The sequence below is a fragment of the Panonychus citri genome, unplaced genomic scaffold (assembly GCF_014898815.1).
Source record: "Panonychus citri isolate SS breed McGregor unplaced genomic scaffold, ASM1489881v1 Contig00136, whole genome shotgun sequence".
In the NCBI taxonomy this organism is placed as follows: domain Eukaryota; kingdom Metazoa; phylum Arthropoda; class Arachnida; order Trombidiformes; family Tetranychidae; genus Panonychus; species Panonychus citri.
In genome coordinates, this window is record NW_026515541.1 from 1,764,153 (window position 1) to 1,792,143 (window position 27,991).

The 27,991-nt window shown below is 31.4% G+C and overlaps 4 protein-coding genes across 8 annotated transcripts; all 4 read right to left on the minus strand.

The window, feature by feature from the left end:
• Positions 1 to 2,110: 2,110 nt before the first annotated feature.
• LOC128392424 (nose resistant to fluoxetine protein 6-like) lies at positions 2,111 to 11,103 on the minus strand. 3 transcript variants are annotated; one of them, XM_053352454.1, is made up of 11 exons: positions 10,188 to 11,103; positions 9,983 to 10,114; positions 9,466 to 9,506; positions 9,230 to 9,254; positions 8,754 to 8,883; positions 6,782 to 7,471; positions 6,441 to 6,699; positions 6,173 to 6,369; positions 5,955 to 6,087; positions 3,102 to 3,431; positions 2,111 to 3,015 (listed from the first exon to the last, which is right to left on the minus strand). In XM_053352454.1, exons 1-11 carry the CDS (start codon positions 10,552 to 10,554, stop codon positions 2,905 to 2,907), a joined length of 2,415 nt encoding a protein of 804 aa, XP_053208429.1. In that variant the 5' UTR covers positions 10,555 to 11,103; the 3' UTR covers positions 2,111 to 2,904. The 3 variants fall into 3 exon arrangements, with proteins under 3 accessions (XP_053208429.1, XP_053208428.1, XP_053208427.1); XM_053352453.1 differs by having other exon boundaries at positions 9,188 to 9,254; XM_053352452.1 differs by having other exon boundaries at positions 2,112 to 3,015; positions 8,754 to 8,934; positions 9,188 to 9,254.
• Positions 11,104 to 11,987: 884 nt separating this feature from the next.
• Positions 11,988 to 14,369, minus strand: LOC128392583 (60S ribosomal protein L5-like). Its single transcript, XM_053352628.1, has 5 exons — positions 14,222 to 14,369; positions 14,067 to 14,136; positions 13,708 to 13,958; positions 13,231 to 13,611; positions 11,988 to 13,073 (listed from the first exon to the last, which is right to left on the minus strand). The coding sequence occupies exons 1-5, from the start codon at positions 14,222 to 14,224 to the stop codon at positions 12,843 to 12,845; spliced, it is 936 nt and encodes a 311-aa protein (XP_053208603.1). The 5' UTR covers positions 14,225 to 14,369; the 3' UTR covers positions 11,988 to 12,842.
• Positions 14,370 to 14,641: 272 nt separating this feature from the next.
• LOC128392577 (serine/threonine-protein kinase N-like) lies at positions 14,642 to 22,009 on the minus strand. 3 transcript variants are annotated; one of them, XM_053352622.1, is made up of 9 exons: positions 21,826 to 22,008; positions 20,349 to 20,737; positions 18,595 to 20,288; positions 16,975 to 17,306; positions 15,936 to 16,155; positions 15,762 to 15,869; positions 15,525 to 15,605; positions 15,318 to 15,377; positions 14,642 to 15,047 (listed from the first exon to the last, which is right to left on the minus strand). In XM_053352622.1, exons 2-9 carry the CDS (start codon positions 20,719 to 20,721, stop codon positions 14,907 to 14,909), a joined length of 3,009 nt encoding a protein of 1,002 aa, XP_053208597.1. In that variant the 5' UTR covers positions 20,722 to 20,737; positions 21,826 to 22,008; the 3' UTR covers positions 14,642 to 14,906. The 3 variants fall into 3 exon arrangements, with proteins under 3 accessions (XP_053208597.1, XP_053208595.1, XP_053208596.1); XM_053352620.1 differs by having other exon boundaries at positions 18,595 to 20,737; positions 21,826 to 22,009; XM_053352621.1 differs by lacking the exon at positions 21,826 to 22,008 and having other exon boundaries at positions 18,595 to 21,201.
• Positions 22,010 to 23,208: 1,199 nt separating this feature from the next.
• On the minus strand, positions 23,209 to 27,969 carry LOC128392580 (glutamate receptor ionotropic, kainate 2-like). Its single transcript, XM_053352624.1, has 14 exons — positions 27,528 to 27,969; positions 26,978 to 27,227; positions 26,759 to 26,905; positions 26,408 to 26,689; positions 26,159 to 26,346; positions 26,043 to 26,096; positions 25,812 to 25,973; positions 25,591 to 25,746; positions 25,421 to 25,525; positions 25,242 to 25,355; positions 24,579 to 25,156; positions 24,300 to 24,498; positions 23,715 to 24,236; positions 23,209 to 23,652 (listed from the first exon to the last, which is right to left on the minus strand). Exons 2-14 carry the CDS (start codon positions 27,057 to 27,059, stop codon positions 23,458 to 23,460), a joined length of 2,784 nt encoding a protein of 927 aa, XP_053208599.1. The 5' UTR covers positions 27,060 to 27,227; positions 27,528 to 27,969; the 3' UTR covers positions 23,209 to 23,457.
• Between the last annotated feature and the right edge of the window lie 22 nt (positions 27,970 to 27,991).

The following is a 27,991-nucleotide window of genomic DNA, read 5'->3' on the forward strand; positions in this document are numbered from 1 at the left end:
AAATTGAATAAATAGATCAAAGCCTATTCATTTACATGGGGAAAATGTTAAACCCATTTACTGACTTAAGAATTGATGAAATAAAAAACGCATGTAAAACGCGTCATTCTCATGTAAAGAAGAAAGGATAAGAGTGAAAAAAATTTTTGGAATTGAATAAATAGATCAAAGCCTATTCATTAACATGGGGAAAATGTTGCACCCATTTACTGACTTAAGAATTGATGAAATAAAAAACGCATGCAAAACGCGTCATTCTCATGTAAAGAAGAAAGGATAAAAGTGAAAAAATTCTTGGAATTGAATAAATAGATCAAAGCCTATTCATTAACATGGGGAAAATGTTTAACCCATTTACTAACTTAAGGATTGATGAAATTAAAAACGCATGTAAAACGCGTCATTCTCATGTAAAGAAGAAAGGATAAGAGTGAAAAAATTCTTGGAATTGAATAAATAGATCAAAGCCTATTCATTTACATGGGGAAAATGTTAAACCCATTCACTGACTTAAGAATTGATGAAATAAAAAACGCATGCAAAACGCGTCATTCTTATGTAAAGAAGAAAGGATAGAAGTGAAAAAATAAATTGAAATTGAATAAATAGATCAAAGCCTATTCATTAACATGGGAAAATGTTTAACTCATTCACTCACTCAAGATGTTGAACATCTGGCAACTTAGATCGTTAGCTAAGGAACAAAGTTAAAAATGTGTGGTTATGAAATGAAGGTATGCAAAAGTTAAGTGTAAACAAGTACAAAATGATCAAATTTCAAAGAAAACATTATCATAAATGAGCAAAGTACAGAAGTATATTAAATGTGGAATTTGGACCTCAACATAATTGATGGAAAAACAATGACGATAGACAAGAACTAGAGTCACGTGAATCAATTTATCTAACTGTAAAGGATCCTAGCTATAGTCATACAGAAGATCATAAAGAAAGATATCTACAATTCATAATGTTGTTATGAATCTTGGTAATACAGAAGCAAAAGAAGAGGTATATAAACACTAGAGAGAGGAAATGAAGTCAAAGGAACTAAAAGAGACTAAAGAGACTGAAGAGAGAGAGATTAACATAGGAGAGAAAAAACACAAGAGAGAGAGAGAAAACAAAGAGAGAGAAAAACACAAGAGAGAGAGAAAACACAAGAGAGAAAACAAAGAGAGAGAAAACAAAAGAGAGAGAGAAAACACAAGAGAGAAAACACAAGAGAGAGAGAAGAGAGAGAGAGATAAACACAAGAGAGAGATAAACACAAGAGAGAATAAACACGGAGGATGGATATAAACACAGGGAAGAGAGATAAACAAATCAAGAATTGAAATGGTGGTATTTCTTTAAAATTATCACATTATCCAACGTTATCGTAAATTGTAGATAAAACGAATGATTTAAATCAAAACAACTTACTTTTTAATGGTTGGTTGTTAATTTTTCGATGTGGTGTAATAAAAAAAGATGACTTTAACTTTTTTTCTTGTGGATATAATCCAGGTATTTTATATCACAAAGATTAGATTGAATTATTAATTTAATAAATTAAATTAAAGATTGAAGATTAAAGAAACTTTAAACAAAACTTCACAAAGAAACTTTAAAAAGAAAACTTGATTATTAAATTTTAAAGATAAACTTCTATTTATCGTTTTACTTACGAATCTGTATGATAAAATGAATATTTTACGCTCATTCATTCATTTATAAGAATTATAATGGATGTGACCTGGAATTGAAAATGCCATTATGATCATTAAGATCGTTAATGATCTTTAAGATCATTAAGATCGTTAATGATCTTTAAGATCATTAAATCTCTTTAATGATTATAAAAATTATTAAATAGGGTGAAGGAAAGAGAGGTGGGAAATAGGTCGTGAAGTGAGTTAATGATGTGTGGAGGAGAGAGGAAAAGAAATTAAACTCAGGGTTAATTTGAAAAAATAAAACAAGTTAATGTTGAAGAGAAAGGGGGAAAGAAATTTGAAAAGAAAGAGAAAGATTAGAAAAAGAAAGGGTAAAAGGGGGGAAGGTGTAAAGGTAAATTGTGCTAAAGTGGTATGCTTTGCATCTACTCTCAAGATAATTAAATTACTTTTACATTGAAATCAGGGTTAAATCAACATGGTAAAAGTAATCATTGTTTCAATGACAAAGTTTACTTTTAATCAATAACTGAATTAGTTTTAATGATCAACAAATTGTTGTCGCTGAACTTTTAGTGTTCTTGTAAGGTCATAGATGGAGTTGTGAGCTATGAGTGTAAAGGTTATGGGAGAAAAAAGCGCGAAATTTGAATAAACGAATGAAAAACTTTTCGTTTACTTGATTGTTTATTTAATTGTTTCGATGATGATTAAAAGATTTAATTAAACTGATGATTAATTATTTTACTTTTTTCTTGTGGCCACTATGCCAATGGTCAATTTTTTTGGTACTTTGGTTGGCTGGTATTTGGAAGGTGGTGAAAAAAATAAGTTTCTTAAGAATCGTAAAGTCAATTCGATAAGTTATTAGAACAATTATTTTTCGACAAGTTCGAGATTAAATTAATTCTTTTTTTTTTTGTTCATTTTTTTCTCGTTCACATTGGAACCAAAGTTTACTATTTTTTTGGCGCTTTCGTGGACTTTGTTGGACATTTTTGTAACTTTTGTTTTCGATTACAAATGAAATTGAAAAAAGTTTTGAAACTATTAAATTGATTGAAGGTTAATTTTGGTTTGATTACTTAATTGATTACCAATCATTTTGTAATCTTCAATTATTTGTACGTATCGATGAAATTAATTTTAAGATGAGTTTACGAAGATGAGAGTTGATTCCTGATTATGAGGGTCATATGGTTGATGATAATTGATTGTTGTGATTAAAATGATTAACTGATTGTGTCTATCGTGATCTGATAATTTTTTCAATCGCTGCTATTGGAGCTTCAAAAATAACAGCTAATCCAAATGAGATTATGTAAGTTATCACAATGTTACCAAGAATGAAGTAAATCTGAGGATTAGATTAAGAAATTGATTATTAGGTTGGTCAGTTTGGGAAAGATCTTAACTAATTTTGTGTTGGTTAATAATATTTACCATTAAATAATGGGAGAAGTGGAAAGTTGTCTCTCTAGTCCCATAGAAACAAGCGATGACCACCGGATGAATGAGATAAGCTGAGTAGGTTAATCTGCTGAGAGGAATGAAAGGTTTCCATGAAAGGATTGAATTGATTATCCCTCCGTGTCCGTTTACACAGGCATAGACTATCCAGGCCAAACCGACGGACCAAAGGGTTCGAGAAGTGGCCGAGTAAAGTCCGGCAACTGCATCGCTCAAAGGATAACCATTAATTGCTGGAAACATTGCCAACAATATACCAGCATTCAAGGTGATAGCAAAAATCCAGCCCATGATTACAAATCTCTGAATAACAGCAAAAAGTAAATAATTAATTAATTACAATTCTAATCAATTCATAAATCACCATTGAAAAGTTTTTTGAAACATTTTCTCTCTCTCTCTCTCTCTCTTTCTTTCCTTCCTTTCTTTTCTGAAACTTGTAACAATGTATTCAATGTAATGTAATTAATAGTAATTAATTATCACCTTGTTAATTATCAAGGTTACTTTTACCTGTGGTCAATGTCCAGCTAATTGAAAGTAGTCACAAGAAGAAATTAAATTCTTTTAATTGTTTTTTTTCTTTCTTTCGAAAAATTTTTTTTTCTTTTTCTTCTTTTTCTAATACAGCCCAAATCAATGGGAGGTAAGGTAAGTAGGAGGGAGTGAGAGGGAGAAAGAAAGAAAGAAAGAGAAAGAGGGAGAGATGAATAAGACGATTAGAGAGAGAGAGAGAGAGAGAGAGAGAGAGAGAGAGAGAGAGAGAGAGAGAGAGAGAGAGTATTATATTATCATTTAGCCCGAGGGTTGATCGTAGATTGAAAGATGAAATCGTATTGATGCTTAATTAAGTGATTAAGCCGAAATCAATTAAATTCTGTATTCGTAAGCGCTGGAATTATGATCATGTCATGAGAATCCTGTTGTATTATTATTATGTTATGATTCAATTTAACCTTGTATAATATTATCTCTTATTATTGGTGCCGATGAACTTCGAGTTTTTTTTTCAGGGTTTTTCATGCTCTATGCTTAAGATTTAGGTTCAAAGTCGTATCAATAACAAGATGGTAATAAACTCTAATTACCTGGTAAGTAAATAATGCTCATGATAAAATGGAAAAAATCGTTGAAGGAAAAGTTCAAAATGTTTGTCAACAAGATATTCAATAAAAACACTAGTTATTATTATTGTTTATCAGATAAACTTAACCAGTGGGAGTTGAATTCTGATAAAATTCAATCATCATGATAATCAAACAATTTGTTTACTAGTAAATGCGAAACCAGTTCTTGTTGTATTCTAGCCTGGTCAAGATTTATTTCTTTCTTATTTTCTAAATATCTCTTTCTCACCTTATAATTTAATTAGGAACCATAATCTCAGGTAAATTCATTTAAAATCCATCAGTCAAACTTGTTTACCAAAAGAATCACACAAATCAGAATATAAGAAAAAAAAAACAAAAACAAACTTCATGTTGTTGTTGTTGTTGTTGTTTTCCAGGTAAACAATACACTGAATTACCTTTGGAATGAAACAGTAACAATTTAAGTTGTTTACCAAAAAAAAAGTTTCAAGAGCATCAACATATTATCATGAGAATCATGATTAAGATAAATTACCATCATCATCATGGTGAAAGTGAAAGGAGCAAGAGTTAACTGGGTAACATAGTTTTCGTATCAAGGTGTAATTACTACAATTGCCTTCTAATGATTGGATATAATTTACAGGTAAGAAAAGAAAAGTTTTTGTTTTCTATTCAGTTTTCTAATTCATTTACTCTGTCATTGGGCCTCTTCCAATATAATAACTCAGATCATTGGTCTTTCATTTTCAGATTAATTGTAATCAACTGGCAAACTTGTTGCTGACTGACCACGAGTTTGATGGTCACCTTGAAATTTGTTTACTTTCAATTTTAATATTTTTATCATTTTTTTCTGATAAAATGAATGATGAGTGACCCTGACCCAAGATAATTCAACTACCTTGATTTAATCTTAATGATAATTTACATGTTATATAATCAAATTGTTTATTAAATTTGATAATATTTACCTGTCTCCCTTTTTAACGGTTAACTAATTTGCTCTCTCTCTCTTTTTTAATTCAATTCAATTCAATATCTATTGGTTAGTTTAATTGCAAATAATTAACTTTGTTGTTGAATAAAAAGTTGCTTGTTCTGTTGATTTATATATTAGATTTATAAACGATATTGAGTTACCTTGTATTCTGTAGCTATATTTTTGTAGGTAACTTTCATTTACTATCTTATCAAGTTAATCAACTAATTAAAATTGTTTAGTTGAACAAGTTAATTTACCTTTATCTTAGTAATATCTTTTCTCTCTCTCTCTCTCTCTCTCTCTCTCTCTCTATTTGATTTCTCTGTCTGTGGTTAATAACTTGATCTGTGGACAAATATAAATCGTTGGGAAGTTCATTCGTTCAAACGAAGTCAACGAAACTTCAACATGAGATGAAAAATCTTTGAAAAGAAGAAGAAAAATAAAAACAAAGTTCACTAAACTTTTCAAGTTTCTCTTTCTCTTTCTCTCTCTTACTGAGTTCTTCTACCTATGAGTCTAGTAAATTATTACGAAAAGTCAATGGAATTTAATTTCTATACAGGTAAATAAGAGAAAGAGGAGCGAGAGAGAGAGAGTTTAACCTTAAGAAGAGAGATTAAGATCATTCATTAATCTGTCAACATCTTTGGTCGATTGCTATTCAATTTCTTTCACGTTTCTCGGGTGATTTTTTGTATTTCTCGTCGATTTTGTCAAGAGAAATTGTTAATTGTTTTAATTATTTACCTTCTTAATTGATGGTTTACTATTACGAAGATAAATTAAATAAGCAATAGCAATTCCAATTAGATATGGACCAATACGACACCAAGGTTTTATGTAAATCCAAGCATAATAACCATCAAGAGTCTCTCTGGATCTGATTACCAAGAAGATTTGACAACAATTAAGCTGATTGTCTAAAATGATTGTTGTAAACTTTGAAAATTGTTTTAAACACTTACGTTATATTGGTTAAATATGGAACCGGTGGATAATGATTAACTATGGTTAAAGATGCAGTGATTATCATTGATGCCGCGAGTAGAAGGACAATTAACAAGATACCATAAAACGGGAACCAAAAAAGTGGTACTAAGATCAACGGAGATACTAAGTAAAGTTGCATATCGACCGCTGAATACCAAGAGTGACTTAAACACTAGAAATTGATGATAATTAGTTGATTGTTACAAAAAAACGAATCAATTTTATTATAATGAAAACACTTACCATGTTTTCCCGATTGATAAAATTGTGAAGATAGAGTGAGTTAATCCACCAATTATTTTGACACCATTGGTCAAACATGGTCGTCGATTCTGACCATGAAGGTCCAGAGCCCATGTACTTCAATAGATTGACACAAAATCCAATGATAATCATCATCAATGGGGTCATACGAAGGTAGCGATGAAGGTAGAACTGCAAATAGTTGATTCGACCTTTTCGACGAAGCTCTTTGAAAACGGAAAGTCCAACTAATAGACCGCTGGAATTATTAGAATAACAAGAGAAATCGATAAATTCAAATGTTCAATTGGATAAATGATTAAATTGTACAATTAGTTTACCTGATGAAAAAGAAACAATCAACAGAGAAATTGGTATTTGCATAGATTTGACTGATGATCATCTTTGAATCGTATTCAATGTCCTGTGAATTCTGAAAAAATAGCCATTGCATTGCAAAGGAATAGGAATGACCACCGATGATCCAGAACATCGAGATCACTCTGAGGCCATGAATCGATGATATTTGACTATTAACATTGAGACAAGTTGACCCACTGATCCCGTTGGTGTGAGGGGTTGGGGAGGGTGAAGTGTTTTCACCATTGGTGTTAATTGGTGCTGGATGATTGTTATTATTATCGTTGTTAATTGTTGTAGTTGTAACATTGTTTGTATTGTGATGTGAACAATTATGACGGACAATTGGTTTAGTGGTTGTGTCCAGTATTGAATTAATGTTTTCTTTAGCTGAAAAGGCTAAAACAATTGATCTAATCAAATGATAATAATGATGAACCTTTGGATCAGTTGAATGATGGTAATCACGATGATTTGGTGAGATATTGTCAACCGATGGATCTGAATCGAGGCTAACAATTGATGAGCAATCATCTTTCATTAAATTAGTGGTCACACAATCGGTACTCGTATTTGAATCATGGTCAATTTTTACACCACAATCTTGGTAATAATGATAATCTAATACGGTTGCGACAATAACGAAGCAAATGATTAATAAAATGAAAACTCTGTCAGAGAAAAAAAAAGAAAAAAAGAAAATGACCAATTAGAAAGTGAGAGAGAGCAAAGATGACCATTGCTTTGTACAAGAAGAAGAGATGATTGAGAGAGAAAGAGAGAGATGGAGTATAATTATAAGGTCTCAAAGGAGTCGAAGATAAATAGAAGTGAGATCATAATGATGATAGAGAAGAAGAGGGAGAGAAGATAAAAGAAAAGATGAAAGATGAAGATAAAAATGATGACCAATATACGAAGATTATGGTAGAGAAAAGAAGAGAAAAATGTTCTTTTTTCAAGGTGAGAGGGCAGAGGAAGAAGAAAAGATTAGAGGTCAATACTTTCATCTCGCAAAAGCGGGAAAAAGGTAAAGAGGTTGTAACCATCGAAGGGTCATAAAGGGCAAGGTTACTTTGAGATGATAGGTCATTGTTATATGTCATTGACCCTTCGTCCTCTTCGTTCGGCTTCTTATTCATTTTCTTGTCTTAACCCCTATGGGTCAGTTCGTATGAATGAAAAACACCGGACAACTTCCGATCTATTATAAGAAGAAGGAGGAGAAAAATATTTTTCTTTTTTTTTCTTCTTTTTCTTTTGTAACTTTTTCTCTTCTCTCTTTCTGATAATAATGATGGACACGTACACATAAGGGTCAGTTTCGCAAGTTTGGCCTTTTTGTCTTCGAAAAAGTGGCCTCTCACTTTACCGGACAATCATTCATTATGCTTTAATCTACAAGACCAAATGGTCAGTTAAATAGTTAATTGATGGTTAGAGTACAAACAATACGATAACAAGAAGAAGAAAAATGTAAAAATATATTTCTCTCTCTCTCTCTCTCTCTCTTTCAACAAAGACTTTGACCCTTGGTCAAGTAGGTAAAATGGTTAAGTGACGAAATTGATTGAAAGAGTTTCGAAAAGAGTTTGAAATTTTTTTCTTTCCTTTCTAGAAACTGATAGAGACTAACGGGGGTGGAGATGAAGATGATGATGGTCAAGGTATTTGATGGTATAGGTAAAACGATATAGGTTGGTAACCATAGGTCATAAAGGGTCATTTGAAATTTGAGTGGTCAGTTGCTGGTCAAGTAAAAAGTTGCTTCTAGCAAAATGTATGCACACACACACAGTAGTCTTTGTATTGTTAATTGTGTTTGATTTACTCTACATAAACATGCAATTCAAATGATTTATTGTTCAATTGAACTTGTATAAGTTTAATTGATTGTTGATGATTAAATTTAACAATTGGAAATGTGATTGTGATCAAGTAATTGTTACTTACAGGAAGATATAGGCTTTGAGATCAATCTCATCATTTGTTGATGGTGATGAGGAAGATAAAGGTAAAGATGAAGGTAATTGTGCTGATGATGATGAAGAAGATGATGAGGATGATAAATTTTGATGGTTTACTGTTGATGATGAAAAGGAGATCGTTGAGTTTTGTAAGAATTTGATTAAAACTGTTACAATTTAGTTAATTGGGAAGAGACAAAAAAGAGGAAAAACTTAAATCAGTTTCATGTTTAATCGTTGATTTTAATTGGTTGATTAATTGTGATTATCTTAGTGATAGGATGATGATGATGATGATGATGATGGTTAAGTGTTGGGATGAGGATGATTTTAAGTTGATCATCATCTTCATTATCAAGTATCATCTAAGGAGATTGTAAAAAAAAGTTGTAAATTGTTACGTTAATTTAATCAACTCACCATTATCAGTTATGTAATTAAGATCAATCATCAAATAGTTACATGAAGGTGATGATAACCCTGAGATCTGTGTGACAATTAAAAAGGAGATGGTTAATTTAGTTTAAATTGTGTAAATTGATTATGTGGGGGAAAAAATTATCAACGATCGCAATCAAATTGTAACAAGTTAAACTGTAGTTAGATATAGGAATCTTTTTGTTTCATTGATTAAAAAGAGTTTACAGTTTAAATTGGTTTGAGTTGATTAGCAATTTAAATTATCACAATTAACTTACCTGAGCTTTGGTATCAGATGAATCAGGAACAATTTGACCAACTATTGGGAAAAGGTAAATAAATAATCAGTTAATTGTTGGGTGTTAATCACTTGAAGGTCACACTTTACTTTACTTTAATTTATTTAGTTAATTGTTGTTGATTTAGAAATTAAAATTAATTATGATTAAGATACATGAATTTAAACTCGGAAGGAAAGGTTATAGTTAATTGATTTCTCTCTTTCTTTCGCTAAATTGATTAAAAGTTAAATGATTTATTTATTTGTTCTTAATTAAATTCTCAATTTTGCTAATTACTGATTCAGATGATTAACATAATTAACTAAATTAAATTAAATTGCAAGTTAAATTTATAATAATAATCGAAAGTAAGAAAAAAAAGTTTAAAATGATTTAGTAATCAAACTGTCAACAAGTGAAAGTAATTGGGAAACTAAAGCGTAACTATTAATATTGATTCAAAGTTAATTTAGTTATCACAATTTAATTTGGAGAATTAATTTTAACAATTTACCTTTAATTGACCAATCACTTCGTAAAGAAATTAACCATTTCAATATTCCCGTTGAACAATTTCTTGAAGCTTTAGTATCGGTGGACATTGAGACGATTCGAGGAAAAATTGACCGAAGAGCCGCTTTGAGACCTTTTAATGGGTTAAATTAGTTAATTAACTGGTTAATTTGGTTTAATTGCGAGGGTGGGGTGGGTTTAATTACCTTTCTTGAATCCATTTTCAACATCATTCCATTTGTTTGTAAATTGTTCATTGTCCTTCAATTGATTTAAAGGTTCAACTGGAAGCGAATCAATTGATTCCCAGTTAATTTGATTACTATCATTTTGTTCAATTGATTTGATTGTTATCGTGGTTGTTGGGCTAATTGTTGTCGTTACAATTTTCATTGATGATGGTGATGGTGGTGTTGGTGGCGATTCAACAATTAATGATTCAGATTCATGATCAATTATTGAATCGTTGGTTAATTTATCAACAGTTAACGTGCTTGTGGAAACACAATTAATCACATAAAAAACTAGAATGAAACAATTAATTAACCTATTACTATAATGGTAGGGTTTCATGTTGATCACAATTAGTTTAGGTGTTAATTAATAAAGAAGAAGGTGAAAAAAATTTCGATTAAAAAAAAGTTTTGTATTGAAAAAAAGTTATCACAAAAAAAAATTAACGATTAATGTAAATTAAACCATAGGGATACTTTGATTGTTGATTGACTTTAATCCTAATGATAGTAATTAAAAAATCCTAGTGGCAATGATTAAAATACTAATGATGATGATGATGAAGATGAGGATGATGAGGATGATGATGACGATTGACAATCATAAATAAGAGAAAACGAAGAAGAAGAAAAACAAGATGAAAGTGAAAAGAAAGAAGAAAAAAAGAAAAGAAGAAGAAGAAAATATGAAGATGAAGATGAAGATGATAATGAGGATGATGAAGATGAAGTAAGAACTTTTTCTGTACTCTTCGTCTTCAGAACATCATTTGTAGTGTACGATTTAAATAAGAGACTAACAAGAGACCACAAGTAAGAATTAAACTGAGATGAGAGAGAGAGAAATAGAGAGAGAAAAAGAGAGAGAGAGAGAAAGAGTGAGTCTAATGAAGAAAGAAGATGAATTGACGATGAGATGATGATAAATGAGAGAGAAAGTAAACCAAAAAGGTAAAACTTTCTCTTCGAGAGACGAGAGAGAAAAGGAAACTAAAGGAAGAAGATGATGAAGATGATGAAGCCGAAGCCGAAGCCGAAGACAAATAAGAAGATAAGAAAGAGACAAGAAAGTAAGAAAAGAAAGAGACAATATTTGGGACAGGTAAGAACAGGTTAGCGTATAAAAAATTGGCTTGAAAAAGATTCAACTTATAAGTTAAACTTTTTTACGTTCGTTAATATATAAAACAGGTTAGGTTGAAACGATGAACAAAATTTACAATCAAGAGATCAAATTAAATTAGTAAACTAAACACCATGTTTGTTGTCAATCGTAGTTAAAGTTCATTGATCCTTAACCTAGTGCCCTACCTGATTCAGTGAGAGAGAAGATAAAATGAGAGAGAGAGAGAGAGAGAGAGAGAGAGAGAGAGAGATAAAGATGATTATCATCACTGATAAAATTAATAACGAACTGACCATTACTATTATAATAGGGATTTTCTTTTTCGCTTGGAGACATTTTAATTTCTCTTTCTTTCTCTTTCTTTTTCTCTTCTTCTTTTTAATTAATTCATAATTTACTTACCTACTTTTTTATCATCTTCTCTCTCATTTCAATTCTCTCTCAATAATGATTATTATAAGTTTATTAATTAGATTGATTGGTAAATTGGTTCGTAAAAAAAGTTCGACTTCAATTCAAAAATAACATAAGAGAAACTTTTTATTTTCTTGATCGCTATTCGTACGTGTATCTATCACCTCCTCCAATTATTATCTCATTTTCATCTTTTCTTCCTTATCATTAACATTTTCTTTTCGCAATTGTGATCGCAATTGTTGATTGTTGATTGACTTTTATAATCTAAATTGTTCCAATAAACAATCGCGAGTTTGTTCACTTTGGTTCGCATTTGAAAAACTTTACTTTCGAAATTGTTTTGGTTTCTTTTCCTAGGAAAATTGGATCTTTTCACTTTTCGAGAAATTTAATTCACTTCATTCGCAATTGTTGATTGTACTTTTAATCTTACAATTTTTTTTTGCTTCGTTTTCTTCTTGTTATTAGTTTAATAAGGAAAACTTATTGGCATAGGATCATTTAGATTATGATTAATGAATGATGAGCAGTTAATTAGATCATGTGATTTTGTATCAGTCGATCACAAGTTTACCGTTGCTTTTGTTGTTCAGTCAATTAAAAGTTACTTAAGGTCAATCAGTGAATCAAGGTTGTGATTTCAATTAAATTCAGGTCCATCCATTAACTGGATTAAGCAGAGTAATTTAACTCTGGTAGTAAAACGATAATTAATCAATTTTAAAATCAGAGTTTTATAATTATCGCAACACAATTGATACGATTATTGGAGAGATAAGTCAAATTGTAAACTATGCAAACTTGTCTAAATTGATCAATTTGAACAATCAAGTTTTACCACAATCAGTTAATTGCAGACAAATTACTTCTTCTTTCACGAGTGAGAAATTAAATTTGTTCTAAGTATTGATTCCTAGGAGGCTTAATTGTAAATCGATTGTCTATTGCAATTCATTCAAGAAAATTATGACCATCGGGTGATGTGTATTGAAATCAATTGCGAATTCAGACAATTTTTTGGGAGCTTTAGACTTTATCGTTTTTTTTATTAATTAAACCAGATAATAAATTGGAAACTATATAAGTTAAGCATTAACTTCAGCGTCCAATTTTGCAATAACAGCCAATTTCTTTTGGGCAATCTTATTCCTGCGAGCGGCAAGAGTTTGCTTAGGTTTGTTCCATCTTTTCTTGACACCTTCTGATTTCTTAGCTTCATCAGTAGTTCCATCAGTAGCTTTAGCTTTAGCTTTAGGTGCTTCTGGTTGTGGATTAGCTCGGATGGCTGCATGTGCTTTAGAATACATTTCTTCAATCTGAAAGGAAAGTGTTAAATTAAAAAAGAAAACAAGTTTAGAATAAAAATTAAAAAAAAAGAGTAAAAAATATTACAACACAATGGAAAGTGAAACGTTTCAGTTTTTTTTCTCTTCAATCCTTTCGCAATATAAAAAAAGGAGGATTTAAATTTACCTCATCAGCGGTTATTCCAAGTTTGACGTAACGAGCGAATTGCCTTTTAAAAGCTTCTTCATCTTCTTCGGCAAGACTACGCATGTAATCGGCGACATGTGTACCCATGATGTGTTTTCGGTGGACTTCAGCGTCAAATTCCTTAGAATCGGCCTTGTAACCAGGGAATCGTTTCTCACTGTGAGGAATATCGATACCTCCATCGACGGCACCTTTCATGGCTCCGAAGATTTTTGCACCAGTTGATGTTCGAGCGAGTCCAACATCTAAGTATGCCCTGAATGCTCTTGGTTTTCCATCGATATCTTCAACACTAAACATTTCTCCGGATGCTTGTTCACATCCCTTGTAAAGTTTGTCTAATTTAAACTTTTTCAGCATCTAAACAATTAAAAAAAAATGGAAAACGTGTACATTAGATAACATGCTTTCTACTAAACGCCCAAAGAAATAAAAGAGAACAAAATGAAAACTTACCCTACGAGCAAGAAGAAGACCGGTACAATAGGCAGCAGCATAATTTGTTAATCCAACTTTTACACCATATCTTGGTAGTTCATGGGCATAAGCTGAACATACAACAAAGTCTCCTTCAATTTTAGCATAAGCAATTTGACAAATTACATCTTTGTTGGTTATTCTAACAATCATTCGATATTTGGGAGTGTTATATTTATTCTTGTCTTGCCAGATCAAACGTTTCCGAGCATAGTAATCAGTTTTACCCTCTGTAATGAGAACAAAAAGGAAAAAAACAGATAAGAAATGTTGAAATCATTTAAATTTACACAGAACAATCACAATGGTTAATTAAAACAAAAGGATAAAAAACTAACCTCGTCTCCTTCGGAATTTAACTTGATACCTCTTGAAATAAGCCTTGTTCTTAACAACTTTGACGAAACCCTGAATGGAAAAGAAGACAAATCAATACGGAACAAGAACAATTTAGATGATACATAGTAGATGAGAGTCACAACTAATTACTTACCATTTTAAGAAGAATAGACAATTAATTTAAATTAAAATTAAATCCAATCAAGAGACAATACAATGAATTACAAAAAAAAGAAGTCAATTGCTGCAAGGAAACGGAAACAGAAAACATATGAAGGTGGAAGGCGGAGCTTAGAGAAAAACATTCGGTAAAAGAAAAGCGCGTTTTTCAAATTCTAAACTGAAAGAAATAAAAAAAATTGTTATTGTTTGATTTTCGGGAAAAAATCAAACGGAACTGATTGTTATCCTTAACAATCAACAGATAATTAAGATTAGATATTTTTTTTCACGATTAATTGATTTAGTTATTCAAATGGAAAGAAATGTTTTGATAAGTTTTGATTGTTTCTCTATCAATGATTTGTTATTCTTTTAATTGGAAAATTAATTCTTATGAAAATGAAAATATTGGTTGACAGTGAATATAATTTATTAATTGTAGTTACAAATGTAATCAATTCAATATTTCAAATATTTATTGGTCTCTCGTGATGATAAATTGGTAAATCACATTTAACAGTCTAAAAAAAGGTAGTGACGATGATGAGTGATAAATTGTGAGTACAAAAAAAAATTAGAAGAGGAAACTTGGAGGTGGAAAAGGAGTTGAAAAAGAGTTGGTGGTGTTTTTGTTGTTTGTGTTGTGTGTTGGGAGTTTAATTGTGATGATTATTTGATCACCAATTAGCCACATAATCAAATTCCTTGAATAATTGATCATCAAGTCTTGGTAAATATCGAAGATCTTTGGGTGGGCTTAATACTGGTTTTTCTGATGTAAATTCGTTGTCAAAATTGCTAACATCTTCCAGCGATTTCTGTTATTGTGATTAAGAAACAAAAAGAAATTAAAAAGAAAAAGAAAAAGAAAAAGATTAAAATTAATTAGAATTAGAATAATAATTAGTACACATAGTTAACAATTACGAAAAGAAATTAGGAAAATATTAATAAAAGATAAGTATATAAAGAGGAAAAAAAAGGGAATTACAATTAGGTAACAAAATTTTTCAAGAAATAATTCGTTATCCTGATTAACCCAAATTCAGTGAAGAATTAAAAATTAATAATCAACCCAAAACACTTACAATAGTGGGCACAAACGGAGGCTTAACTTTACGAGCGAGAAGATCATCCCAGTTGATATGCTGAAATAAGAAAACGGGAAGATGATGATCAAGAAAATAGATTAGTATTTGTACTCTTCTCATGAGGAGCTCATGCAAGACCGTTGAACTTTTAGTTATATGATTACAATAGTAATCAAACGTATTCGCTTTTTCCTGTAATCTTACCCTGAAGAAAGATTGTTTTTTAACATCTTCAGCGTCTCTTTCACTTGATCCTAGTCTTCGGTCTGGATTCTTTCTTAAAAGCTAAAAGGGAGGAGAGAATGAGAGGGAGGATAGATTAAAGAATTAGTATCATGATTAACAATATCTTCTTCTTTGAGTGACATAATTTTCTGACAGATAATTATTTCTCATTTGCATAAACTGTAATTTTCGCAATCAACACCAGTTTCAACTTACTCTTTTCATTATGGCAACTGATTCGATTGTTAAACATCGAGGATATCGAACTTCTTCATTGACTATACTGTCGAAAACTTCTTCTTCGTCATCACCAGGGAATGGAGACTGAAAAGAAAAGGGAAAATTATATTAAATTAAGTTCCATGGATAAACTTTACTCGTTTCTCTTACTTCTCCGATAAGCATTTCGAAAATTAGAACTCCTAATCCCCACCAATCAACTGCCCTTGTGTAGGAATTATCAGTAAGCACTTCAGGTGCTAGAAATTCGGGTGTACCACAGAAAGTTCCAGTTCTATCACCGAAACCGATACCTTCCTTGCAGAGGCCAAAATCAGCGATTTTAACATAACCCTCGGCATCGAGAAGAAGATTATCCAATTTGAGGTCCCTGGAGAAATAGAAATGCAAAGATAATCAACAATTAGAATAAGATAAATTAGAAAAAATTTCGCTCATAATTGAGAAAATAATAACTAATATCTGACATCCTTATAGTAATGACCAAATGTTTCATTAACAGTTTCATGATAGAAACATGAAAATCGTCAGAATCAGATGATTACTTTTTAGCTCTATGTCAATATGAAGTTCATTTTCCTGTATCAATTAAATTTCTCGCATTACTTTTCAAATGATTTATATTTCTGTTAACTTTTTGTTTTACTCACGAATTGTGAAGTAAACATAATAAAAGATTATGCAGTCAATTAATTATCTTGGTTAAATTGTGACAAATTACTGAAAACTCTATTCGGTTTTTTATTCTTTCCTTTCTTTCTTTCTTTCTTTCTTTTCTTCTTTAATTCTCTATACAGTGTTGTAGTTTTAATAGTTAATGGATTATAATCAACACTAAATTGTTACCGTGAGGAGAGAAATGGTTAGTGGAAAATTAAAGGAAGAGAATCAAAGGAGAAACTCGGTCAACAAACTTTGTTTTTTTTTCTCTCTCCAAACACAATTACAACAAACGAGCGAAGACACAAGTTGCCTTTTTTTATCGTAATAAACAATAATAACGGTAAAAATAATAACGATAATAAAGTGTTGGTATAATAATTTTGATTCTAACTAGTCTCTTTTTAGATGATTTTGTTTTACGTTCATTATTATGATTAATATTCCTTTCTCTCTCTCTCTCTCTCTTTCTTTCTTCCTGAATTTCTTTCATAATAATCAACATCAAGTGTATGTATCATTTGCTAACCTGTAGATAATCTTGTTTTCGTGTAAAAATTGAAGGCCAAGCACAATACACGCAGCGTAAAAAGTAGCCCGAGGCTCAGAAAAAATGTCTTGATGAATATGAAGCATGAGATCTCCTCCACAAGCGTATTCCATGACAAAACAAACATGAAGATTGGTTTGGAAACAGGCGAATAGGTTAATAAGAAAAGGATGACGGGTTTTGGTGGCCACTTCGAGTATCCGTTTCTCGGCCATTAGACTTTCAATCTCATCTCGAGCGACAACATCACCTTTTTTAAGAGCTTTTATGGCAAAATATTCACCGGTTGGTTTGTACTTGCTTAAAATGACCTGGTCAAGAAAATAGAGAAAAGGTAAATTATAATCAGAACAAAAAAGATGATCAAGGATGAGGATAAATTGGGCAGGTGAAAAGGTAAGTAAAAAGGGAAAGATATAATCAGATCAAAGTTTAAATAATGATTACAACTAATTGGGAACAAGCGAGTTACTGAAAAAGAAAACTTGAGAAAATCCTTCGGTCAGTTTGTTCATCTTCATCTTTCTTTTCTCTTCTTCATCATCTCTTAACATGCAAAGAGAAGATGATGATGAGCAAGATGGAGGAAAAAAGAGTATAATAATAATAATAATTCAGGTAATTGGAATCAGTATAGCTTAACCTTGATTATCTTTATCAACTCTTTCTTATTATCATTTTCTTAGAGTTATCATTTAACTCTCACGCTTATAACATTTAGATGAAATTTACAGATAATTTAAAAAGTTCTGATAGACTGAAAATTGAATAACTTGAAATATATTAACTATTTGATTCGTAGACAGACATTTCCGTAACTATTATTATCATGTTTTCATCAATATTTTTTTTGCTCATTTTCTTGTTCCTCTTTGTGAGTTAATTGAATGTCAATAACAATAACGATGTTCAGTTGATTGTTGCTCATTAACTTTCAGGGAATGAGTTTTCATTGTTACACTTTTAAGTATAACAATAAATTGTTATCTACTTTATGTTGTTAAGTTAACCTAGAAATCAGCAGAGTAAATGATTAACTAATTGCTTGTTAGTAATGGTATAAAAAAAATTGGATATTTGTAATTCAAGAGTAAATCATTAATCCGTTTAATGTAATAATGATCAGTTGATTAAAAAATATAATCAATGATAAATTTAGTGATTGGTAAAAAAAAAGGTAAGATTATGGAAATGGTAATATAATCAATATTGGAAGCCCAACTAAAGTGATTTAAATTGATTTGAACTTTTTTTTCTGTTTAATCAACAATTGACTAGATATAAGGCATTTTATAGTCTTCTGAGGGAATTAACTAATTGTTATTAACTTTTTTTTGTTGTTGATTGTCAATCTGAATATGATTGTGATTAGGGAAGAGGATCAAGATAATTTTTTTCTGTTATTACAAATGATTTATGGTTTTCATTTGTTTGTCTTCAGTTGTTTCAAGGTTGGATTTAAGATTATCAAATTAGTTATGATCAATGAATTAAATCAACGTTTAAGGATAACAATTAATAGAATGATTTAGATGATTTAAGGATGGCTTTGATTATCTTAGCAAATAACCAGAGGTTACAACATGGATAAAATCTTACCTTTCCAAAGTGACCTCTTCCTAATACACTGATAAATTCAAAGTGATTAATTGTCATTCGTTGTCCCGATTTAGGAGATTCAGGAATTAATGTTTTCGGTGGACTTTCCGTTTCTTCGGGAAGGTCAACAATTGGCTCGGGTCCAGGAGAGTATCTTAATTTTAATCGGGCAATTTCATTTTCATCTATACTGTGAATACTGGCTCGTTGGTAATCATTGAAATTTGGAGGTGATGGTGTTGCCTCAGTTGATCCTGGTGTGGTGACTATTTGTTTAGATTGTTGTTGTCGCAGGGTATCATTGACATTACACTCATTGAGGAAGTCAAAACTTTTCAAGGTCGAGTTAACTTGTGAATCGTTGGATAAGCTTGCTTTCAATCGAGCCTTATTATGGTCAGCTGATTCTTGTTTATTACGAGACTCATTAGCGGTTTGAATAGTTGGTGTTGGGTGTAAATGTGTTGTAACTGTTGTTAAAGGTACAATTGATGGTATTGTATTTAATGATGATGATGAGGATGATGCAGATAAAGATGATGAAATAATAGTTGCTGCTGGTGGTGGTGGCGGTATTGATGAGATAATTGTAGATGAAGGTAATGATGTACTAGTAATTGTAGTGGTTGAAGCTACTCCTTGTGAGCTTGGTATGTATGTTGGTGCATTTTTATCATTAGCTGCAATTGTTGTGGTAGTTGTTGATCGGGTTGAAGATGAGAATGAATTTGATGCAAGATTAGTTTCGGATGATGCTTGTGGTAAAGCTCGTTTAATTAATCGTCCCCAAGTGGCAACGTTAATATTCATTTGATTTGGACGGAGTATGTTCTTATCTTTGTGACGGAACAATTTTTGACGTTGTAGTTTGGGTTTACGTGAAATCATTGGATCAATAAATTTAATTTCAACAAAAAGGATTCCTTGTGGTTCAAGAGGTAAGGCCATTCCGTGACGAACTTCTTCAACAAAATCTTCTAAACGAACAAACTTAACGGCACATAAAGAACGCCAATCATGCCAATAGATTTGTATCTCCAATTCTCGAGATCTGTCAAGGTTAAAGGTGAATCTACTATCCCAGGCCATTTGACTACAGGCTTTCCAACCTGTTTGACCAACTGTAACACTATCCAATTTAAGTATTGCCATTATTTCATTTGATGTTTCATCTTTAACACTGTAAGATCTTGATGAGCTTAAACTAAGGCCTTTACTGGTTGCACGCACTAAACTCCTTAAATCACCGGGACTTGAATTGTTTTTAGGTGATCGACCGGGAATATCTTCCAAAAGTCCTTGGCAACCTATTAACCGAACTTCAAGTTTACCGGTAACGGCAGCGGCTTTGGATATGGTGGCTGGAGATGTTGAATTAACGAGATCATCTGAACATTTGAACGTTTGTATAGTCGGAGAATAGACTGAAGGTGTAATTGATTGACTATTCTCCAGGTCAGCTTTAAGTATAGCCGATTTTGGTGAACCAGGGGGTAATTGGGTTCGACATACTTCCAAGGCTTTCCGGAGAAGATCAATTTTTTGACTCGATTCTAATAAATTGGATTGAGCTTCTTGTAAAGCTTTACGATCGGTTAATTTGGAACTTTGATATAATTTGATCACATTTCTTGCACCATCAACGATGGCACATTCAACCTTTAACCGGTGTCTTAAATCTTCAATACGTATCTCTAAAGGTGATAAAGAGTCAAGTAAGTTAACACTTCCACTACGAGATGAACCATGATTACCTCGGTTAGTTGATCCAGTTAATCCAGTAGATGAGCCATTATTATCACCTTTTGAAATGTTTTCCAAATCTTGTTTTTGTTTTACCCGGTTAATCATCATTTTAATATATTCAATTTTCTCTTTGGCATCACTTAACATTAACTGAGCCTCGGCCAGTAATTTTTTATCCTTTGATGAACCACTGGTATACATTTGTAACAATTTTTCCGCACCCTCTTTAACCTTAAGCTCAATAACCAATTGTTTCTCCAATGAGGCTAACCTTTGTCCAATAGTTGTCTCATTGGAACCAGAATCAACATCTCCAGAAGAAGGTACCAAATGACCACCATTATTATCACTATTTGAACAGATTGAGGAAGCCATCATCATTGTCCACCACCTACACCTTAATATTTAGAATAGAAAATAGAGAAAAAAAAGTGTGTGTGAGAGAGCGAAAAAAGGGTAATCCAAATATAAGGAACTCGAGTGAAAAATATGTTCTTGGTGTTGTTGTGATTTCCAAACACAGAGAAAGATGTAAAAAAACAAGAAGAACAGCAACAAATAGAATACAAGAGAAGATGAAATGATGTTGATGATGGTGGAACAGAAAAGGAGAGAAAATTGGGAAAGAAAAAAAGAGAAGAAAACAAACAAAAAGAAAAAGAGAAAAGAAGTTGAAACAATCAACCGTTAAAACATTAGCCCACTAGGAACATAAACAACAGAGAAAAATATTAAATAATAGAAAATTATATAAACTACTACATGAAGTAGAAAAGAGGAAAATTTATCAACAACTGCAACAGTAAAAAGGATCAACATTCAGCTTTTCAAGTTGATGGTTTTTGGTAGAGTGGCTCACACATTCACCACTCCCCTTCCTTTTTACTCTTCTGCTAAAAGGGGGCCGCTGACATGTAACAGTCTTAATTATACATAAAAATGTATTTCCTACTTTTACATGAACACTAATTTATTAGAATCACAATTTAAATTGATGAAAAAAAAACTTGATTCAATTTAAACGAATTGAAAATATTTCTTTTCTGTTACGTGTTGATGTAACTCTCTCTATGTCAAACTATCAATAGATCGTTTCAAGTCTCTCTCTTTTTTCAATATGGTTTAATTTTCTGATTGGAAAATTGTTTCTTTCTTGTGATTTTGTTTGATTTGTTGAGTTAATTTATGGAAACACAGCAAGATAATTAGTTAATTGTCGTTATTTTCTTTTCTCTCTTCTCATGGTTTGTTGAATCTCTTTCCAAATTTTGGTCCACATCTTTTCCAATTGTGTCATCAGATAAGCATAAATGTGACTTGTTGACTTTGTTTCATTGTTGATTAAAAATTTCATCGTTACCATAATGATTAGAGTTTAACAAATGAATTACTGGTAGAGTTAAGTAATTGATTGATTGATTGTTGTTCATTTATAATTATCTTCCTCTTGAATTTTACAACATTTTAATCACTTTCTCTAGTTACCTGTGTATGTTATTAAAGTTGTTTTCCTGTTGTTGTGAATAAAACTTGAATTGATTAGATTTGAGTGTCACCTTTGATCTACTTGAAAGATTCACTGTAATTAAAATATTGTACTAACACAATTTACACTATCATCATTTTGTCACTTTGTTGAATCAAAATTTGAATCACAATTAACAGGTACAAAAAGATGTCATCTTATTAAATTGATACATTAATCACTTTGACCCGCCTTGTTAACCGGCTTGCCTTTTGTTTTTGCTTAACCAACAAACTCACCGGTAAATTTGAAACTCTAAACCTTAATCACCACAAAACCGAATCAAATTAACTTAGAAATGATCAAGAACAATTGACTAATCATCGTGAACAATTAATAAAATTACAAGAGAAACTAAAAGAGTAAAAGGAATAAAATGAAAAAAAAGAATAGAATTTTTTTATTATTCTTTTCTCCATAGCAACCAAACTGATTTGTTTCTTTTTCTTTTTTAGTTTCGCTCAGTATGTAACTCAATTTCTCTCTCTAAAGATCAATTTGATTTTCTATTTATTTTAATTCTCTCCCAGTGTGATTAACTTTCTATTGTGATATTTTTCCATTAACCGTTTGATTACAGTAACAATTAGATGACACGTTTTGATTGTTAACAATTAAAGAGAGAAATTGAATCAATGGAAAAGGTTGGAAAATTTTTCCTTCCATTTTCAGCCTACACTCATCAAGCTCTATACAAATCAACGATAGCTTTTTTTTTGGAACCTGTTGAATGTCTTATGACAAAATCATCTTACAAGCCAAAGTGTAATTAAGCCAACAATTTAAAAAGTGAATTTCTTTAATCATGGTTAACTCACTTCTCTTTCATCTATCATCAATTGATCATTTCTCAGCCTTAACATTAACTTGACATGGAATAGAATTTGTGTCTTCAATTATGGTGTTGATGATTTGGTAATTCTTTCGATTGTTGTTGTTGGTTCTTTTGCTTGGAACAATTAATTTCTTTCTTTATTACGTCAAAATTGTTACTTACAAGTGATTAAATCAAACAAAAAGAAACCATTGATTAACCGGTAGATATACCAAATTAGAAATTAAATTGTCCTTGTTACTTGGTGGTGAGACAATTTCAACATGATAACTGATTTTTTGCAACATTTGAAATGTGAGAAAAATTTCTTCCAATCATGTAAATTAGCTGTTCTTAATTGGAAAATTTCACAATCAATCTAAATCAGTCTGTTATTCAAGATAAATCCAGTTTTCACCACGATAATGGATAAGTTTGGACCTGTGTTAGTTTACTCAACGATTGGATGTCATTTACATTTAACTAATCATTAGAATTGATTATGATCAATGATGAAGTGTTTCACATGTACAATTTAAATCATTAGTTTTATTTGACAGTGATAACATTCAATGAGATTTGATATTTTCATTGTGTTGATGAGATTGACAAGTGAACATGAATTCATCGTCGCTGATGAAATATGATGAGGACAAAAGATAATAATCTGTAATAAGATGACAAATCAATCTCAAACTGTCAGAAATTAATTATTCATTTTTCTTACCACCAAACTATTAATATCTGTTAATCTACTATATGGATTACATGTAAAGGATTAGATTAATTTGTTACTCTCAACTTTGGACACTTGGCGACTTATATTGTTAACTCGATTTCCTCGTGAACCATTTTCCGTGCTAATACTTTGTGTCCCATCGGAAGTTGATTTTTTACGAAATTCATTGACCGTTGTGTTTCTGCCCTTACAAATGTCCCAAAGAGTGTTGATCATCATTCTGAACGTGTGTTCCTTTTAGGAGTAAATGGCCATTTGATTAGTGAACAAGATCAATTAATCAACGATTAACTTACCCTTTCATGACGAGAAACTTTCTTAGCTTTCCAGATGAACTCAATCACTACAAAAATAACGCCAATGATTAGACCACAAACTAGAACGATGAAAACACCACCCACATTTGCGACATCAAGAGCACTTGTTGTTTCTGAATCAAGAACTTCAGGTGGACATTCAGCTTCCAATGGATTTTCAAGAGCTCGAATCTCATTTGGATAATCTTCGAACCAAGTTCTTTTAAGCTCATCGATTCGACCTTGCTCTTGAAGCCGAAGAATCTCATTCGAGAAAATTGTTCTAAATGGTGATCCAGGTCTCATGGCTATTCCGTAACCTTTTTGATCTAACAGATCACCAACTTGTGTTAAATTGCAATAGCGATTGACATTGTATGTTATCGATAGTGATTCCATAAGAAAAGCGTAGTTTCCTTTTAGGACTCTTCGAACTCCATCAGAATTTGTTTCCGTATAAACTGGAGGTTCAGCCGATTCCATGGAGGAATACATTCGTTGGTACGTCGTATAATCCGAATTCTAGACAATTAAAAATCATCTTGAACATTAATTAACTAATATTCAGATTAATGATTAATTTACCTGGAAAAATTTTCGAGTTGATCCTGATTTTAAACATCCATAGCCTACTTTTGATTGCATCGCGAGATCCTCAGCGTTTTCAATTGGTACGTCCATTTTGGCCACTGTCAGGAAAGCGGCTAAATTAGCGGTGTAAGATGAGACCATAATTAAGGTGAAAAATGACCATGCTGAGGCCACTAATCGTGTTGAGATCGATCTGGTAAAAAAGTGATAACAAATTTTATTCATTAATACTCGAAGATGAACTATTTGAACTGTTCAAAATGATTCTCGTACTTTGGACCTAAATCTGAACCTTGTTGCATAATAGATCCCAAACTGAACCACAAACAGTTTCCAATTGAAAAAGTGTTGGTCAACTCTTCCGGTTCTTCGTCACATGGATGATCATTAAGCCATTCGTAGGGACTAATTCGAGCTACAATGTACATGAGCAAACTCACACCGATAAAAGCGGTCGCCGTGTATAACCAAACCTCAAGTGAAAAAGGGTCAAGAAAAGCCCAAAGGTTCAAAGCTGCAGCTTTAGGTTTACTATGTAAGATCGAAATGCCCAAAGTGATGAAGGGAATCGTAAAGTCCACTCCAGTTTGCCGTTCATGGGTAATGGTCAGATCGGTTGTCGCTAAATCGTGATTCTTGTCCAACATTTCACCAATCAATCCAGTCCAAGTTCCGTTCTTTTTGTTTCGACTTCCATAACCTTTACCCGTGTAAATGGTCAAATCGTAACCAGAGATGGACAATGATTCTTGTATTTGTCTCAACAAATCAATACAAAATCCTTCATATTTATCAAATTCATCGCCGGTCATATTTGCATAATCTGGTTTCTTCATCACATATGGAATATTCTATTGAATTTAATTGTATAAATTGTAATTAAAGATTAGACAATTTACTCTGATCATTAATTCAGTTAATAAGAAATTGAATTACCTCAACAACAATTAATTTCAATTTAGTTGTTTTCAAATATTCGATGGCACTTTTTTCTTCAGCTTGAACTTCAGTTGTTATATTTATTCCTGAATCTGAATCCCATGAACCAATCTAATGAATTAGAAACAATTGATTTATAATTTGTATTAATTGCTGAAAGTGATCAAAGCGATTACCTCTGACCATTGGCCTTCCTTGAGTCGGATTAACGATAAAATTAATTTCTCTCGATTACCTTCATCATCGAAAGTTAATGATCCAGTTAATCCATTGACCCCAATCTATCAAGAAGTTAAATAAGTTGGATTAGATAATTTTCTTAAAAAATAATCCAATTGTAATTAACCTTTTTCATTTGATTAACTAATGATTTACCCAAAATCCATGTATCATTGAGACCACAAGAAACCGATGGAGCAAAAATTTGATCAGTTAATTGTGAAAGTCCAGTTAATGATCGGGCAAATAACGTAACGGCATCATAAATTAAAGCCAAATTAAGCTATTAATTAGATGATAAATTAAAAAGATAAAAACAATTTTTCGACCAAGAAAAGGTCAAATTACCGTTAATTGAACGCTGTCCGAAGAAGCATCATATTGGCCTGTCTTCCATTCCTGAGCATTGAAACGGATTTTGGTTCGTTCATCCAAACCATTGTACAATCTAAATCCCGTTACATTGAAAGCACTTAATTCAGGATCACTTAGATTCCAAAATTGTAAATCCTTTAAATTGCAAAATCAAATGATCATCATCACAATCAAAACATATTCATCAACTGATTCAAGACTCACCAAATCATTGAACATGTAACTGCAATAAAAATCAAGTAATGAAAATGATTTAAGCTGAAAAAAAGAGACAACAATTAATATTAATCAATAGTAATTGAAATTCTCATCAATCAAACCTTTTCCAAAATAGAATTATAATTATCTTGATTAACACTGACGATGAAATTAGAATCACGATTTTTCATTATACTTTTGAACAGAACTTCGGGTGGATTTGATTGATCGAACTTATATTCTCGAGCTTTGATCAGTTTACTATTCTCGTAGGTAGTGATCGCCAGGGCATCTTTAATCTTGATTAAATCTTAATCCATATTAACCAAATGATTAGTAAATTTCTAATAAGATGAACAATTAAAACTCACTTTCATTGGAATCAAAGATTAAACTAAATGATTTCCATTCAGTATTATCCATGACATAATCTAGAATCGCTTTGTTTAATTTTCTAAGATCAGGATAAAGTGAAACTGAATAATTTGGTGTAATCGGTTGATTGGCAAACAATTTAACTGAATATGAGTAATTAGGTCCAGTGTGAATAAAGGGAATACCAAGTCGGTCAGTTAGCGATCTGATTATCCAGGAATTGACCCCCGAATAGGGATAAACAATTGCCCAAACACCGGAATCTAATAAACGACAAGCTGATGATTGGATGGAGAACAATTAACCATTTGCAATTTGATTGTTGTTAATCATTTGGTTTACTTTACCTGCATTAACGGCACTTAGACTGTCGCTTAGGTCAACTTGTTCAATATGAGCTTCAATCTTTGACCCTTGAAGAGCAACATTGTTAATCCAAACTGCGTGTTTGAATGCTAACGCTAAATTGTCATCTCCTGAACTGAAAATGGCTCCTGGGTTAATTGTTTAGTTAGATTGTCATTTATTAGTATTTGTATTGTGGTTAATTGTTGAATAATATTTACCAATTTTGATTGTTTCCGGTAATTCTGATGTGATTAAAGTGATGAGACTGCTAATCAATGAACAGGTAATGATGAAATTCATTGTTGATTATTGTAATTAATTGTAAGTGAGAAATCAGCAACAATTAAAAGAAGATGATCTTGAAATTATTAAGTAAACAGTTAATTATTTTGTTGTTGGATCAAGTTTAATGTCATCTCATTTTTGATTCAGCAATTGGTCACAATTTGATTGTTTTAAGTTAATTAACTAGAGGTTTAGGATTGGAAGAAAATTAAAATCGTTGATGAGTTTGGTGAATTAAGAACTGATTCTTCACGTAAACATGATGAATGAATGAAATTCTGGTTAATTATTTTGGTCTTTTTATATTTCTTGGCAATTTGCCCTCTGACAGTGAATCTAATTTAATTTAATTGGTACACTTAGTGTAACCTTTTTGCTTTTCATTGTAACGTAAATTGTTGTTTTGTATTCCCTGTTTTTGGTGCAATCAGTTAATTGTTTTTATAATATCAAAGAAGATGAAACTTTTAACTAAATAAATACCTTAGCAGTTATTAATTTGTTCAAACAGTTGATCAAGTAAACTTAATTGTTTGTTGTTGTCATCTAGAAGTAACAATTAGGTTGAAAGGAAACTCATGATCAATTGGTGATTTAAACAATCATGGAAACATAATCAGAGTTGTAATTGAAGAAATGGTAAAACACATAATATAAGATTACTTGAATTCACCATGAAAATGATTTGATTGATGGGTGAAAATAAAATTAAAAGATAAATTAACAATTAACTGATTCTGAAGGTGAGACGAAAAAAATACAACTCAGAATTTGAAATAATCTCATAATAAGAGATTCACAATCAGGTCTATTGTTGGCACTCAGAGTTGGGAGGATGAAGAGACACTTTTAATTGGACATTAATTGTAATTTTTTAATTGTGATTAATAAAAGAATAACAATTAACAAGGTGACATGAAATCACTTGCGAGCAAAATGATTAAAGA